The following is a 15,943-nucleotide window of genomic DNA, read 5'->3' as shown; positions in this document are numbered from 1 at the left end:
GTCTGAAATTGTACATTCTACCAAGGATTTTTGCAGAATGTGAGCTACTCTAGCTTGCTAGACAGCCACACTGGGATGGTTCAAGTGAAACAGTTTAAAAAAAGAAAACAACTGTTATTTCAAAGCCAGCGTTCTTCCAGCTGGTTGAGAGATACAAATGATATATCGTCACACTGCTATAACTTCAGAAACGTGTGCTTCAATCTTTTAGTAGCTACTATCTCAAATATGTGTTTTTGCCAAGTCCTGCTTACCTGAATAAGAGATCGGCTAATGCATATGTAGTTATAGTATATAGCTCAGATTTCCAAATTCAGGGCCAGATTCTCAGCTCCGGTACGTAGGCACCAGTCCATTGATGTCAGTGGAGCAACCTCATTTTTCAAGATCTTAACAAAGTAGCCTTTTAAGAGGTGAAAAATGTCTTTGGGGGGACTTGACATGAACAGTTAAGGAAATATCAGAACTAAAGACAGAAGGCTCTTGGGGGTGGACTCACCAGAACTAAATAAAGCCTTGCTTAAACAAAAAAAAAATAGCACTGGTGGTGGGTGGGGTTGGGTTTTGGGGGTTTTCTTGGTTACCTATTCCACAAAGCCAAGGAACTTCATCATTTAGGTTCCTATCCTCCTCCTATTGAATGAAGTCATTGGCAAAATTCCTTAGACATGGTACATGTGACTTCCAGGACCAGCGAGTTTCAGAAGTCTTCTTTTTAAAGGAAGAGACCTTAATACAGCCTTATTTTTTTCATTTTTGCTCACTTGAAAATGATCATATTGAAGCCATGCAACAGTGGTTCAACATTGCTATATTGCAATGAAATGAGCAAAGAGAACATCCGACAAAAGGCTATCGGATCTAAATTCAGACGACGACACTGTAAAATTTCAGATGCCACTCACATTTTTTTCACTCCTCCTTCTCTTATAATTTCCCAAATGAATAAGAAAAATTGTTCTATTTGCTATACATTGTTTGATTTCCATAAAAGCCATCACACCAGTTGCCATAGTAGATCCCCATTGGTATTCCTGAGGATAAACTACCATTGCCACTCAGGAAAGCATGAAAAAACAGATGAGTCTTACAGACCAATGTGAAATGAATTCCAGTGTTTAGGGCCAATAACTGGACACTGAAGATGAAAAGTCAGCTAAAGATACACATACCCTTTCCTGATATCACTTTTCCCACAAAAGTAATTGATGTAGTTGCCACAGGGAGATTATACAGATAGGAGGGGAGATGGTCCACAAGACAATTTCTTTATTCAGATGTGGTCCACAACATGAAAATGTGTGAGAACCCCTGGACTAGGTAACTTAATACAGTAGACCTTTTCCTTCTCTAATTTCTGTCATTCAGTAACATCTTAAGTTTGATGATGGTTGCTTGTCCAGTGAAGAAACTGACTTTTTATTAATTTACTCATTTTATAAAGTATTTATTTCCATAGCATCTGGGTGATGCAACAGCAATTAAATTGCTGTACTCCCTAGACTGAGACAGCAGAATCTGGTGGAAAAGCAACCAGTCCCCCAGTCTAAGCTGCCTACATCTCAGCCACAATGTCCACAAAGGCACTTCTTCAAGGAAGGTTGGGACTACTGACATCTTTCCCCATTTTGTGCCTTTGCTGGCAAGACCTGCAGTTCTTGGTTTCTCTCTGATCATTGAAGTGGAAGTGACCATAAAGTTCTAAATCGTTTAATTTCATGACTACAGTAATAATCTCGCAAGGGAAAACATTTCTCAAAATAGTTTGAAATACATTTTTGAGGAACTATTCTCACAGGAAACATGCTACCAGCTTGAAGTTGCTTGCAATATTTGAGACTTACATTATGTTCAGATGCACAGTTTGGAGATGTATGCATCAGAAGAATGCTTGAGTCATTTATGAACTATGGGCCTGTTTTTCCCATGTATGTTTTTCTGTTTAGTCTGACAAAAATAATGATTTAGTAAGTAATGTTAATATTGGCTATTGTATCAATACAAAGTCAATAAGTTTTCTTTTGACATTTTGATAATGATAGTTTACAGTGTAAGATGATTTAAATTACAAAAGGTGGCATAATGAAAGCTAATATATTAACAGAAGTTAAATGCATCATTTGACTTGATTTTTTTCACTGTTATCAGTTTATATGTTACCCACAAAATTCAATGAAATTTTTCAAAAGAGAGAGATATGACCTAACGGCAATTTAGGTAATCATAAAAGAATGAACTATATTTCACCAAATTATCAAATTACGATTTATTTTCCTCATTTGTAATATAGAAAGGGTGGGTTTTTTTCTTTTTTTTTTGAACCAAACAAACTTTTGTCCTCTTGCTGGAAAGCTTTCTAGCCAAATTCTGCTCTCAGTTACACTGGAATACTTGGCCTGTACTTTAAGCCTATAGTGTCAATTTAGGAAGTGTACAGATCACAACTCACGGAAACGGAGAGTCAATTACTTGGCAGGAAAGCTGCCAAAATAAACCACAATCCATCAGAAAAACATAGTCCCATTAATACAAATCGGGATGCAGGGGGCAAACTACATAAAGGCGGTGCTTCGTGCAAGAGGGAAAGGATAAATTTACACAAAGCATTGGCTTAAGGTGAGGGCCTCAACTGCGATTGTATCAGAAATCACTGGTCACAATGTTAATTTGTACGTACCAGAAAGAATGGCATTATCTCAAGGTAGTTTGGATATAAATAGTTGACCAGACAGTGACTCAGAAATACAAGACTTAAATAAAGATTGATATGTGGAAAATCTATTAATTGTTGCCTCTATTTGGATTTTGATAGCTTTTCTGGAGAGGCAGTTGGGGATTCTTTTTATTATTGTACTTCACCCTGCCCTACCTTGGCTGCACCTTCTCAAGAGGTGTAGGTACAGAATCTACTCCCTTGTTTTTAAGGATTTCAAAAACTATACAAATAGAGATAAAACCTGTGTTCCTTGAAAAGCATTTGAAAAGCATTTCTGTTACAATCACATCGATGGTTATATAGGTTCTCTGATCATAGTCTTACCCTTGTTCTCATCCAAAAGTTCTTTATTGTAATTTCAGACCTGCAAGAGTTAGGTATTATTAAAAATAGTGTGTCATTTGGTAACTCTGGACATGTGTGTTTTGTGGCTTGATGTTGTGCTTTTCATAGATCTCCAAATGCTTTACAAACGAGACCAGTGTCGTCATCCCAGGTTTACAGATGGGGAAACTGAGGCACAGAGCAGTGCCATGACTTGTCCAAAGTCACCAGGGCTATGTCTACACTGTAGCTGGGAACGATCCTCCCAGCTTGGGTAGATAGACTCATGCTAGCAGGGCTTGATCTATTGTTAGCAGGGCTCAAGCTATCATGCTAAAAATAATAGTGCGGACATTGCAGCTTAGGCTGGAGCTTGGGCTCTCAAACCCACCTGATTCCCAAGATTAGAGAGCTCAAGCTGCAACATCACAGTGCTATTTTTAGCATGCCAGCCTGTGTATGGGATGGGAGGCCCGCATCTGCTGCAGTGTAGACATACCGTAGCAGGTCAATAGCAGAGCTGGGAATAGAAATTAGGTCTCCTGAATCCCAGTTCAGCACTCTATCCACTAGGCCATACTATCTTAAATGATTGATTAAATGATGGTTTAAAAAGAGAAAAGTGTTTACATTTATTTATATCAGATACCTACTGGATCATGGACAGGATTTAAGAATTCTGGAGGGTAAAACTTTTGAGTATATAGTAAAGTTTACTTTCATGTGTAAATTTATAATTTGGTTAAGTTTTTTCAGAGTCTTTTTGTACAGGATCATTCAGCCACACCTTGGTTTTGAACTTGTTTGAGCTTTTAAATTAAATTGAACCATCCTTTTTAGGAAATGATGGGCAATATTCTTATGTTTGTATCTTTTAAAATTATAGGCCAAATTATGGCTTTTGGGTTATGGCACAGAATACACGTTACTGATTATGCTTGAGGTAAATATACTTGCTATTTAAATTAGAGCTATCTCCAAATTCTTTGAAAGAAATCTCTGATCTGTTTATCTGGCTGTTATGCTTTGGAAATAAAGTGTAGTTTGACATATTCAACTATTTACCTATTTACCTTCTTTACATATGTAAATAAGATAACAGAAGTTAAAGATGGAAGAGACTATCAGATCTATCCATTGCCATTGCAGGATATAGCAGATGTATCAAATATTAAACTTATTCTTCACTTGATCTCAATCAAAAAGACCAATGTCTAGAGAACACCTACCATTCACAGGAGGTGATTTCAATCAGTTGACTATACACCGCTATGATAATATATTATTTAATTGTAGGCTATAAAATAAGCATATGAGAATATAATATAATGAAAGACAAACATTGAAAATTAAGCCAGATATTTTTTATCCAGATGTACATAAAGTACCAGCCTATCAAAAATACCAGAATAAATAATATGTGGTACCATCTATTAACTTTAAAGTGCTTTTATACATATGCTTTGATCCCAGATATTAAATATTACAAAAATGGAGACATATGGAAAATGGATAATAATATGAAATATTTCAGGTTTCAGAGTAACAGCCGTGTTAGTCTGTATTCGCAAAAAGAAAAGGAGTACTTGAGGCATTTCAAGGGGAGCTAAAAGGAGGAGAACTTAATGCAGTTCAGGGCTGAAGGAGAGGAAGGAGGACAGAGGCAGCTACTCTTGATGGGAGAGGAGCCTGATTGCAGCCCAGAGCGTGAGCTAGCTTGCCAGCCGGGTATGCCCCTGCCAGAAGGGACAGCCAGGCCCAGGGGGAGCAGCTGAACATGTAGTGTTTTGAGACAAGCCCTGAATAGAAAAAGGGGTCCCACCAAAAGCTTGTTGGATTGACCCTATTTTGAGTTGTGGTTTTTTTGGTTCCTGATTTGCTTTGGATTTTAACGTCCTGTAAAGGGTAGGACTGAAGTGTTCTTTGGCCACTACCTCAGACCTCCCACAGACAGCAATGTACTGACAGAAACCTGTACCTAGGGGTGGCAACCCTGGCACAGCCAGATATAGATCTTTTTCCTTTATCTGGTAGAGTCCTGGATTAAATGAATCAATGATCTGCTCTGGTGTGACAGTTCCTATGTTTCACTCTTTTGTTTGTTAATATATTTTCAAGTATTTGGCTAGATTTTTGTTGATTTTGTACTCTTCCACCAGTTCATTTTGCAATAATGGTTGTAAAAACAAGGGACAGTGAGGGTTTACTATAAACTACATTTGTACAAATCTTAATGGTAAATTCCTATAAATATAGCTATAAATATTCAGCATTTGTCTGGCACTTTTGAAAGCTTTCCATAATGATAATGAAATAATTTATCAATGGCTAATTCTGCTGATTTCCTAGAAATCTTAATATTGTCAGCCAGATAATATTTTGTACCCAGCTTTGTTTCCCATTTAAAAAATTAAGAGGCCTGGTGCTGAAACATTAGGATTTTATTTTTAAAAGGTGAAAAATTAAGTTATGACACGCTATACCTGCTAAGTAAAATTAAGTTATGACCAAAGGTTAAAGTAAGCCAGTACGCCCTGGTACGGCGTACCAACAAGACCCGTACTGCGCCGTACTTGCACTGGCTTTCCTGGACGGCAATTTAAAGCCCTGGGATAGCGGTGGCAGGGCTCCAGTGGGGATTTAAAGGACTGGAGCAGTAGCAGCTGCCAGAGCTCCGAGCCCTTTAAATCCCCGCCTGAGCCCTGCTGCCCGAGCCCTGGGGTAGTCGCGGTGGGGCTCCGGCGGGCATTTAAAGGGCCCTGGAGCTCCAGCCGCTGCTACCGCCCAGGCCCTTTAAATCCCCGCTGGAGCCCTGCTGCCGAAGCCCTGGGGTAGCGGCAGCGGGGCTCCGGAGGGGATTTATAGGGCCGGGGCGGTAGCGGTGGCTGGAGCCCCGGGGCCCTTTAAATTCCCGACGAAGCCCGGCTGCCGCTACCCTAGGGCTCAGGCAGCAGGGCTCAGGCAGGGATTTAAAGGGCTCGGAGCTCCAGCAGACGCTACCACAGAGGAGCCCCAGGCCCTTTAAAGCTCTGCCAGAGCCCAGAGCTCCAGGGTAGCGGTGGCAGCTGAGAGCCCCCAGGGCTCCTCAGTGATTTAAAGGGCCCAGGGCTCCACTGCGGTAGCAGCAGCTGGAGCCCTGGGCCCTTTAAATCGCCCCCAAGCTCCGGGGCTCCCAGCCGCCACTACCACAGCTGGAGCCCCAAGCCCTTTAAATCAAGATTTAAAGGGCCCAGGGATTTAAGGCCCTGCCTCTTCCGGTTCAGGCCACACCTCTTCCAGTTGAGGCCACGCCCCCTACTCAGGACTCCGGCGTACCGGTAAGTCCTTTAATTTACTTTCACCCCTGGTTATGACACACTATAAAGGCTATCTTACACTCATAATTGCTTTGTAGTGGTGTGCACTAGGTATCTGGACCGAAAAAGCCAATTTTGATAAGGGATTACCAGCCAATCTGTTTGATTTCACCCAAAAATAATTAACATATTATAAATTACAAAGACGAATGTGTATGGTTACTCATGAAAAGCTAGTTTATAGAAATCTTCTTATAAATATTTAGACAATAAAGTTCAACAAAGTGCACATTATAATAATGTGTCTGTTAACAAAGCCTTCTTTTCAAAGTAAAACTTCATGCACTTAGCATACCAAGAAAGTCAGCTATCTGATAATGAATGCTTCAAAGTACTATATCTAGCTGCTATTATTAACCGTTTTATCTAAATGCTCTGAGAGCTAAATTATAAAAATAACACTTACTGTCTGAAGCATGCATGATAGGAAAACGCAGCCAGAAGAACAAACATGATTTTGGAGGTGAAACACATTTATTAGTATTTTTAGTAGTTTTACAAAACAGCAAGTTACATTTTATTCTGATTAAACCAAATTTGTTTATTGTGCATGATCTCTAGCTCGGAGCAGAAAAAATGCTTGTCTCTATCAGCATCTGGGCTGGAAAATGAGCAAACTTCTACCTTAAATATACACTGAAAAGAGAAAATAAATTTGAAAATAATGGTCAATCATGTAGACCTTCATTAGGAACTTTAAAGCAAAAATATATACTTCTAGTTAACAGATGGAACTAAACTCTGAACTCACTTATACTATGCAACTCCCCCAAGTGCAAAGGAATTGAGGCAAAATTTGGACTGTTTTCAATGTTATAAGCAGGGTTTGGATTTTACTCGAATTAGAGACCTTGCTATTTTTCCATTCTCCAGGATTCTCCTAAGGCATCAGCAATGAGGAAATTATTTCATTTAGGATAAAGTTGTACATGAATTTCATTAAGATTAAGATATGTGGGGCTGGTAGCAATACCTATTATTATAACTTTGCCAAGATTCGTACAAGGAGCTTGTGGGTGGGGACTGGGACTGAAGGCTGATTACAAGGAGGGAAACTGGGACTGACTGGGCAAGTAGACTGGGCCTGAGAACTGGGGAGGAACACAATAGAGACTGAGAGTCTGTAGGAGTGGGGAGACTGGGACTGGCTGGTCAGGGAGGGGAGGCAGATCTGATGTGGAATCCTAGTGAGGGGGACCAACCCTGGGACTGGCTGGGCAAAGAGATTGAGACAGAAGAGTCTCCCCACTAGGTTATATTCCCATCCAGAGCCTGGAATGGAATCCTAAGGGAACCTCTTGCCTGCAGAGCCCTGTTGTATTAAATTTGGTCTTGATGTGGGGGTGGAGGGTGGATTTGGCCTTATGTGAATAAAATAAAAGTAACCCTGAGCTAAACAAGACAGTTCAGACAGTCTATCAGCTGCCTGACCTCTGGGCAGTCCCAGGGGTAATTTCATGTCCCTGAGATAGCCAGCAGTGGTTCCAGAAAAGAAGCCAGCCAACGAACTAGCCATAAATATGTGCTGCATTTCTGCTTGGAAAATCCATACTAGAGATTGATAGCTGGCTATTACAGCTTCCAAACATGCCCCATAGTGGCCACAGATGTTGGGTTCATTGCTGATCAGATGGAAAGCAAGGACTAACAGGAAATGAATTAAAGATGCAAACAAAAGAGAGGAGACATTACTAAGAGTCAAACCTTATTTAATTGAATTGATTCATAGAGAGAACAATGTGAGACCAAATCCTGCTTCCACTTCAGCTCCATTGATTTCATTGGTGCTGCTCTTGCATAGCTGAGAGCAGAATTTGGACCCTGATCTATTTTAAATTTTCAAAGATTAATACACAAAATAATTCTTGGATTAAACACACAATTTCCAGTAAAGGTTGAACCTCTCTAATCTGGCACTCCCTGGTCCAGCAACATCCATGATCCAGCATAGGCTCCAACTCCATGGGTTCTCTGGGGTAGGTGCTCTGGGGCTCTGGAGCACCCTTAGGGAAAAATTAATGGGAGCAGAGCATCCACCGGCGCTAAGCTCCCCTCTCTACCCTCCTCTCCCTGCACCTCTCGCGCACCGGCAACCCCATGTTTACCATCTCCTCCTCCTCCTCCCTCCCAGCACTTCCAGAGCTCCGCGAACAGCTGATTCGTGGCATTCAAGCTCTGGGAGGAAGTGGGAGGACCTGGGGCTGGCAGCTGGAGGGCCACGCTGGCTGCAAAGCCTGGGGGTGCTGCAGCGCACACACACCCCCGCACCCCTACATCCTGCACCTATGGAGACCCACTGGCACTCTGCATTGACCTCCTGTGGTTCGGTGAATTCTTTGGTTCGGCACCAGTCGGGTCCCGAGGGTGCTGGACTAGAGAGGTTCAACCTGTAGTAATACAGCTCTACTCCGATATAACGCTGTCCTTGGGAGCCAAAAAATCTTACCATGTTATAGGTGAAACCGTGTTATATCGAACTTGCTTTGATCCACCGGAACGCCCTCCCCCCCAAAGCACTGCTTTACCGCGTTATATCTGAATTCATGTTATATTGGGGTAGAGGTGTATTTCCTATAGAAGTAGGTTATGCTTCAGGAATTTGATTATAATGAAGTGGTTGAACAACACTCTTCTAGAAAAAGAAATAAGTCCAAATATGAACTCTTCCTGTACGATTCAGAGCTCTTAGTAGCCTATTCTGACACAAATAGAGAGAAGACAAAATATCTTCAGTAAGGCAGATGACAGTATCACTTCCAGTCAGGAGAATTGGTGTTTTGTGTTTGGTTTTTTTACAGCCTGTGCCATTTAACAAAAACAAGGAATAGAAATTTAATAACTAATATAATATAGTCTGTGACATAGATTAGTGTACTGTGTCATTTTGATTTTGCCTGTGCATAGCATCTGCTTGTGGGTAATATGAAATACTCCACTAAATTCTGTTTAGTTAATAGCAGTGTACGTTCGAGATAGTTCACAGAAGTCAAAGGAGTTAGTCTAGTTTTATGCTGGTGTAACTGAGGCCTTGTTTACATGTTAAAATGGAACTATTAATGACAACAGTTAACATTTGCTGCTGAACTGGTGCTAAACATGGTTTAAATGTAGACAAGGACAAACTGTATTCATCTCCATTTCAGCTAAACATTGTTAAACCCTACTTTTAGATGTTTGCTGAGATTTGTTTTTTTCCAGAGTGTTTAGGCTATTCCAGCAGCATAAATAGGGCAGAAGTAGCTCCTGGGGAATAATTGAGGCAGAGGGGACTTCTTCAGGTGGCCTAGCGCTGCAAGAATAGTCCTATACTGCCTCCCTCGCAATCCGGAGTCTAGTCTTGTTACCCAGGGTTTTCAGAACCTTTGCTTTTTGAAAGCCAATTATGTGGTGTTTTGTTTTATTAATTTAGGGTGGCTGAATGCACATAATATGATTGCAATTAGCTTGATTCCGTTCTGGGGTATACACACCCCAGGGCAATAGTCTAACTTACATTATGGGTCGAAGTGGCAGCCAGATGGCCTGAGAATACAAGAGGCACAAAAATGTGTTGAAGCCACCTTTGTCCCCCATCCCCGTTCCTGTATGGCTGCAGCTGAGAACTGGTCTCAGATATCAGATATTAAATAGTGTTCAGACAATAGGTTTTTTCAGTTCCACCTGTAGTACTGGGCTTGGGGGGTGGTGTGCATGTTCATATATGAGAATTGGGAAAACAGAAGAATGTCTGTGTGATGGTAATATAAAATGAAGTAAACCCCCTCTGTCTTATTCCAAAAATTCACGTGTATAGGAGAGTCAATATGATAAGCCTGTTTTCACATCTGTAAATCTTTTTGTTGTCCTTATTTTCAGCCTGGCCTCTGTTTTTGTGTGCACAACTTGGTATACACAAGTGATAGAATTTGCATAAAACCCACTGGGTTTCGTGTGTGAATTATATCACAGACACAAAGAGGAGCTAGTACTTATGTATATGTATGTGCATAGGTCTTCTGATATGGCTGTGTGTGCACAAATAAAAGCCACTTTTGCAAATTTGTTCCTTTGTGTCTATTAAACTAAAGCAAGCAAACTGTAATGAAAACCAAACATGAACTATCTTCCAACTAGTTTGCACATGTAGTGTTTTGTCGCAAAAACAAATACCACGGTCTGCGGTTGGTGAATGTCTTTTAAACAAATAAATAGGCACTTAGAACGATAGCCATATAAAAATGAAATTAGTTAAAAAACCTACATCTCTGCTTTATTTGTGTACTTACAATTACTTTTAACATGCTTTTTTTGGATGTGACACACTGGTAAGAATGTGTGTAGTCATGAATTTGACAGTGCTGCTATAATAGGCAGGATAAGGAAGGGGCCAGCAGTGGATCGTAAGGCAAAGGGGATTATAAATCTAATAAAAAGTTGATAAGAAGCCTCCTTTTAGGGGTCTGTGTTGAACTCTTAGTGAAGACCCAGGAGGTCTCTCTGGTGATAACTATGCTTGAGAGAGGCAGACAGCAGTTTAGAATTCATTTTAATAGCACAAATCTTTAAACTAAAAGTGGACTTGTCCTTTGACTTGACCTGTTTTGCTAATCCCTGTGCGAACCAAATCTTACAGAGTTATTTTTTCCAACTGAAGCAAGAGTCTAAATGTTAATACAGTTTGGCTAGAAGTTTGCACTGAATTAGATGACATCATTCTTCCCATGGCAGCTCCCTAGCTAGATGACCATTTCATCAGGTTGGACGATCAGTGAATCTGCTTTCTGATTATTTATTTTTAATCCACAACAGTAGACATATCTATTTACAATCTTTAGACACTCTGTTGCAAATGATCACTTAAAAATATTCACAGTAATTTAATACTCCCAGAAGTTGCTGGACTCACAGGATGATAGAATAAAAGCCCCTCCGGTTGTTAACAGAAAAGGTGCAGCACAGGCATTGGTCATTCAGACTTCTCTATTAGAAAAAAAGGAATCCCTTTGCCCATTCAGTCCTTGGTTTCTGATGAGTCTGCCAACAAAAGGCCCCATTACTGCCAAATATCTTTAAAGGGGCACCGTCATCAAAATTTGGACAAAATTCACATTGTAAAAACTAACTTCCATGAAACCGGAGATTACTAGTAGTATTTCTACAATGTTTTAAACCATTAACAAATAAACATCACCTTGAAGTGTTTGAAACATGAACACTGCGGCACTAATAACCTGAAAGTAAAACTGAATATACATAAAGGTTAACTGACATTACTGCATTTCACTAGCCAATCTAAGAGAAATTCAGGAAGTAAATAAAGAACCGAAATAAGAAGTAAATTGAATTTTTAAAATTCTTAACTTTAAGGGTCGCATTGTTACTATAATTAATGACTGTGTTTATTTATAACAGATGTTTTAAGTTGAAAATGTCTAATACATGGTAGAAATCTGAATTTTCCTTTTCTTATTAATTTAATAAAACAGTGCATTTCTAGATTTACTGTAGACTGTTAGTTTATAACATTAGTGAAGATAAAGCATTGGTTGTTTTATTTACCGCAACTTTACTCTCATTTTACATTGGTGCTACTCCAAAGTATGTTACAATCCAATGGAGTTACTCCAGCATAAAACATAAAAACCGTAGAATCAGGCCCACTTAATTTAGGAGCAGAACCAGACCATGGGCCTATCTTGTGCTTGGAACTATTTGATTAATTTTCCCTATTCTGCATATGTCTTATGTGTTTTGAAACTTTAAAATAAAACCTGTAAATTTTAAGCGGTAACTGCATTTCACATTGCTTGTATGTACAGTTTAACACATAAAAGATCATAGGGTTAGCAAGTATATTCCAGCTCAGCGCTAATTCATTGTTACATTGCACAATCCCATCAGTGGAAACTATTGGGTCAAATTGGGTCAAATTAAAAACTATGGGTCAAATTCTAATAGATATTTAGGTTCCTTAAGGTGCAGATAGGGCCCAACTGGGATTTTCAAAAGCACCTGACTTCCATCAAAATCAATGGGAATTAGGCACCTAGATGGGATTTAAAATCCCAGTAAGCGTTTATTCTTCACTTCAGATGCCTAAACACTTTTACATATCTGGCCTGAATATACTTGTGTCAGGAGATTTCCATGAACTGAGTCTCACAGCAAGAGTCTTTATTGTTAAAATGACTTCTCCTGATTTTATTCTGCATCCAGAGGAAAAGTCTTGGATTAAGTACTTGAAATGATTTTCCCTTCTTTCCTGTTATTCATCCCAACCTCACTCATTCCACCTTGTATCATTTTTAAGAGTCTTGCTCAGTATCATTGCTTGTTTTACAGAAAAACAGAAATGTTTTGTGTCCAAGTGGGACATCAGGTATTATTGTCCAGTATTACTATAATCACAATAACAAATACAAATGACACAGATGGGACTTTAAAGGTTACCATAAAACTGATCCAAAGTGAACAACACTACCAAAAAAAATCACGCTGCAGTACACAATAAAGATGCTCCCTTCACACAGAAGTGTTTTGACCGAAATCCAGTATTACTGTTTTACACATCTTTGTAATTGCATAACCAATATACCACGTTGTAAAAGTGCCACTTTTTAAACTATTCTTAAGACATGACCTTTTGATGAGAATTGTACCTTGCAAATATTAATTTTTGGATTTAAAAATACCAGCAAGTCTGCAAGTCATTTTCCCTCGAACAATGTGTCCTTTATGCACTCTCTGCTTTTTAACTTTTTCCTTACCTCCCAAATACTCTAGTATGCAAATAAATAGAGACATGTGAAAGACGTTGTAATGCAGGAAAAAATGCTATTTTAATGGAAAGTATAATTACCTAATTGTTATACTCATCAGGTGCATAATGGTAATTTACTAAGTCGTTAATACTGAATAGTGATGGAGAATGAGAATCAAGATTTAATCTCATTTACATTTCATTTTGTACACACAGTTTTTCTTTTCAAGTATACTCTGATTTATAAGTGGTTCTTTTCTCTTTTCCCTTTCTGTAGTTATTCGAGATTACCGTGCCGCTGTCTCATGGCCCTAAACCTGTAACAGTAAGTTTTGCTAATCATACGTCCTGCCGATGCATGTCTAAGCTGGATGTTTACAGACAAGTTCATTCAATCATTAGACGCTCCTTGCCAGCCACGCAACCACAGTAAGTATATGAGTAGCATATTTCCTTATGCCTTATCATAAAGCCTGTACAATAGTTTACTATTTGTTGTGGTAATTCAGGCAATAGAACTTGGTTAATTGTGAATAGTAATATGCATTTCCCTCAAGAACAGCTTTAGGAAATATACTAATAAGGAAAATATATCGTACTTCATTGTTTTACATGGGAGGAGCCCTATTAGTGGTGTTAGCAGAGTACATTTAAGCAATGATGTAATCTAGGGGGCTGAACTCACTGTCACTAAAATCAAAGGGCATTTTGCCACTGACTTCCATGGGAGGAGGACTGCAATGCAGTGTTGTAGTGCAGCTTTTGATTTTTAAATAAAACTAGTATATAAAATGACTATATATGATCAAATCATAAAGTACCACACAGTTAGGGTTATGACTAGTCCCTAATCAGCCAAATCATGGACTTGCTTATTCATTTTAATAATCATTATAATTTTCTTTACAAAGCATCAAGCTGCAAAAGCAGTCAGGTTGCCGAACAACAGTCAAAACTATTTTTCATTCATTAGTATCAGAACAATCTACCTCATTGAAATTACAGACATGGTAGGTAAACAAAAACAAAACAATAAATTGCACTCACTTTTTTCTCAGGAAAAAAAAGGAGGACTTGTGGCACCTTAGAGACTAACAAATGTATTTGAGCATAAGCTTTCGTGAGCTACAGCTCACTTCATCGGCAAACTCCCACTGATTCCAGTGAGCGTTTGTCTACGTGTAGACTGAGCATGGACCTCAGAATTTAACAGAATACAGTTATTGTACCTGAAAACAGTGGTACCATGCTGAACAACTCCAGAAATGATTTGAACCATAAAAGGAATATAAAATAAATATTTAAGAAAAATTAAATATAGACAGAACATGAAAAATAAGGCACCCATTTAACATAGCTCTATAAGTACCAGTCAGCATTTCTGTTACAACCTCTGGTTGTCTACATTCCTTTGCAGTGATGCCTACAAAAAAAATGCCTACAAAAAATTGACAGTGGTTAGGCTGCTGGCATGCTGAGACCACAGCCCATCATGCTGAACAATATTATCTCATTGTTTACTTGTGTCCCCCAACTGGCTGTATCCATCTGTCATCTCTTGCTTATACTTAGATCATAAGCTCTTTGGGGCAGGGACTAGTCTGGTCCATGACTGAGGCTCCTGGGTGCTATGAGAATACAAATAATAAATTATAAGATTCGTGGAGTATAAGGCCAGGAGGGATCACTGAGATCATCTAGTCTGACCTCCTGCGTAACACAGGCCCTTGGACTTCCTGTTTGTATGTTTTTCTAAAAGGTTATGCTCTAGTTCAATCTTGAATTAAAAATTGCTAGTGATGGAGAATCCACCACAATGCTTGGTAAATTGTCCCAATGACTGATTACCCTCTCTGTTAAAAATGTTGCATGTTATTTCCAGTCTGAATTTGTCTAGCTTCAACTTCCACCCATTGGATCTTGTTATACCTTTCTCTGCTAGATTGAAGAGCCCTCTATTATCAAATTTCTGTTCCCTATGTAGGTACTTACAGACTATGAGCAAATTATCTCTTAACCTTCTCTTTGATAAACTGATCAGATTTCGCTCTTTCTCACTAGGGTATATCTATACTGCAGTTGAAGAAAGTGATTGCCTCTCAGGTAGACATACATGCGCTAGCTTTAACCTAGCTAGCACAGCTAAAAATAGCAGTGAAGCCACACCAGCACAGACTAGGAATGCAAGCACTTATCTAGGGTTCCAAGCGGGCTTGTACAGCCCATGCTGAAGCCCACACTGCATGACTCCATTGTTGTTTTTAGCTGTGTTGGCGCACCTGAGTTGCAATCACACCTTTTATTGTAGTGTTTTCCAATTGTTTAATCATTCTCTTGGCTCTTTTCTAAATCTTCCCCAGTTTGTCAACCTCCTTCTTGAATTCTAGACACAGTACTGCAGCAGCAATCGCACTAGTGCCAAATAAAGAGGTGTATAACCTCTACTCTCACTTGATATTCCCCTGTTTGTACATCCAAGGATCACATTAGCCCCTCTGGCCACAGCGTCACACTGAGACATCTTGTTCACCTGATTATCCACCATGAGCCCCAAACCTTTTTCAGTATTGCTTCCCAGGATTGTCCCGTCCCCCCATCCCCACATTCCAGTAAGTATGGCCTACATTCTTTCAATCTAGATGTATGATTTTACATTTGACCATATTGAAACACATATTGTTTTCTTGGACCCAGTTTATCGAGTGATCCAGATGGCTCTGTATACATTACTTGTCCTCTTCATTATTTCTCACTTCCCCAGTCTTTGTATCATCTGCAAACTTATTAGTAATGATTTTGTTTTCTTCC

The 15,943-nt window shown here is 39.4% G+C and overlaps 1 protein-coding gene across 1 annotated transcript in view; it reads left to right on the top strand.

The window, feature by feature from the left end:
* Positions 1 to 15,943, top strand: part of VEGFC (vascular endothelial growth factor C) — a 135,460-nt gene that overhangs the window by 106,019 nt on the left and 13,498 nt on the right. Inside the window, exon 4 of the mRNA XM_074950069.1 lies at positions 13,413 to 13,564. Within this exon, the coding sequence (XP_074806170.1) occupies positions 13,413 to 13,564 (152 nt within the window). The remainder of the gene's footprint in view (positions 1 to 13,412; positions 13,565 to 15,943) is intronic.

This window comes from Natator depressus, chromosome 4 (genome assembly GCF_965152275.1).
Source record: "Natator depressus isolate rNatDep1 chromosome 4, rNatDep2.hap1, whole genome shotgun sequence".
NCBI lineage: Eukaryota > Metazoa > Chordata > Testudines > Cheloniidae > Natator > Natator depressus.
Note: the sequence above shows the minus strand (reverse complement) of the source record. Positions and strands in the feature narration are given on the sequence as shown.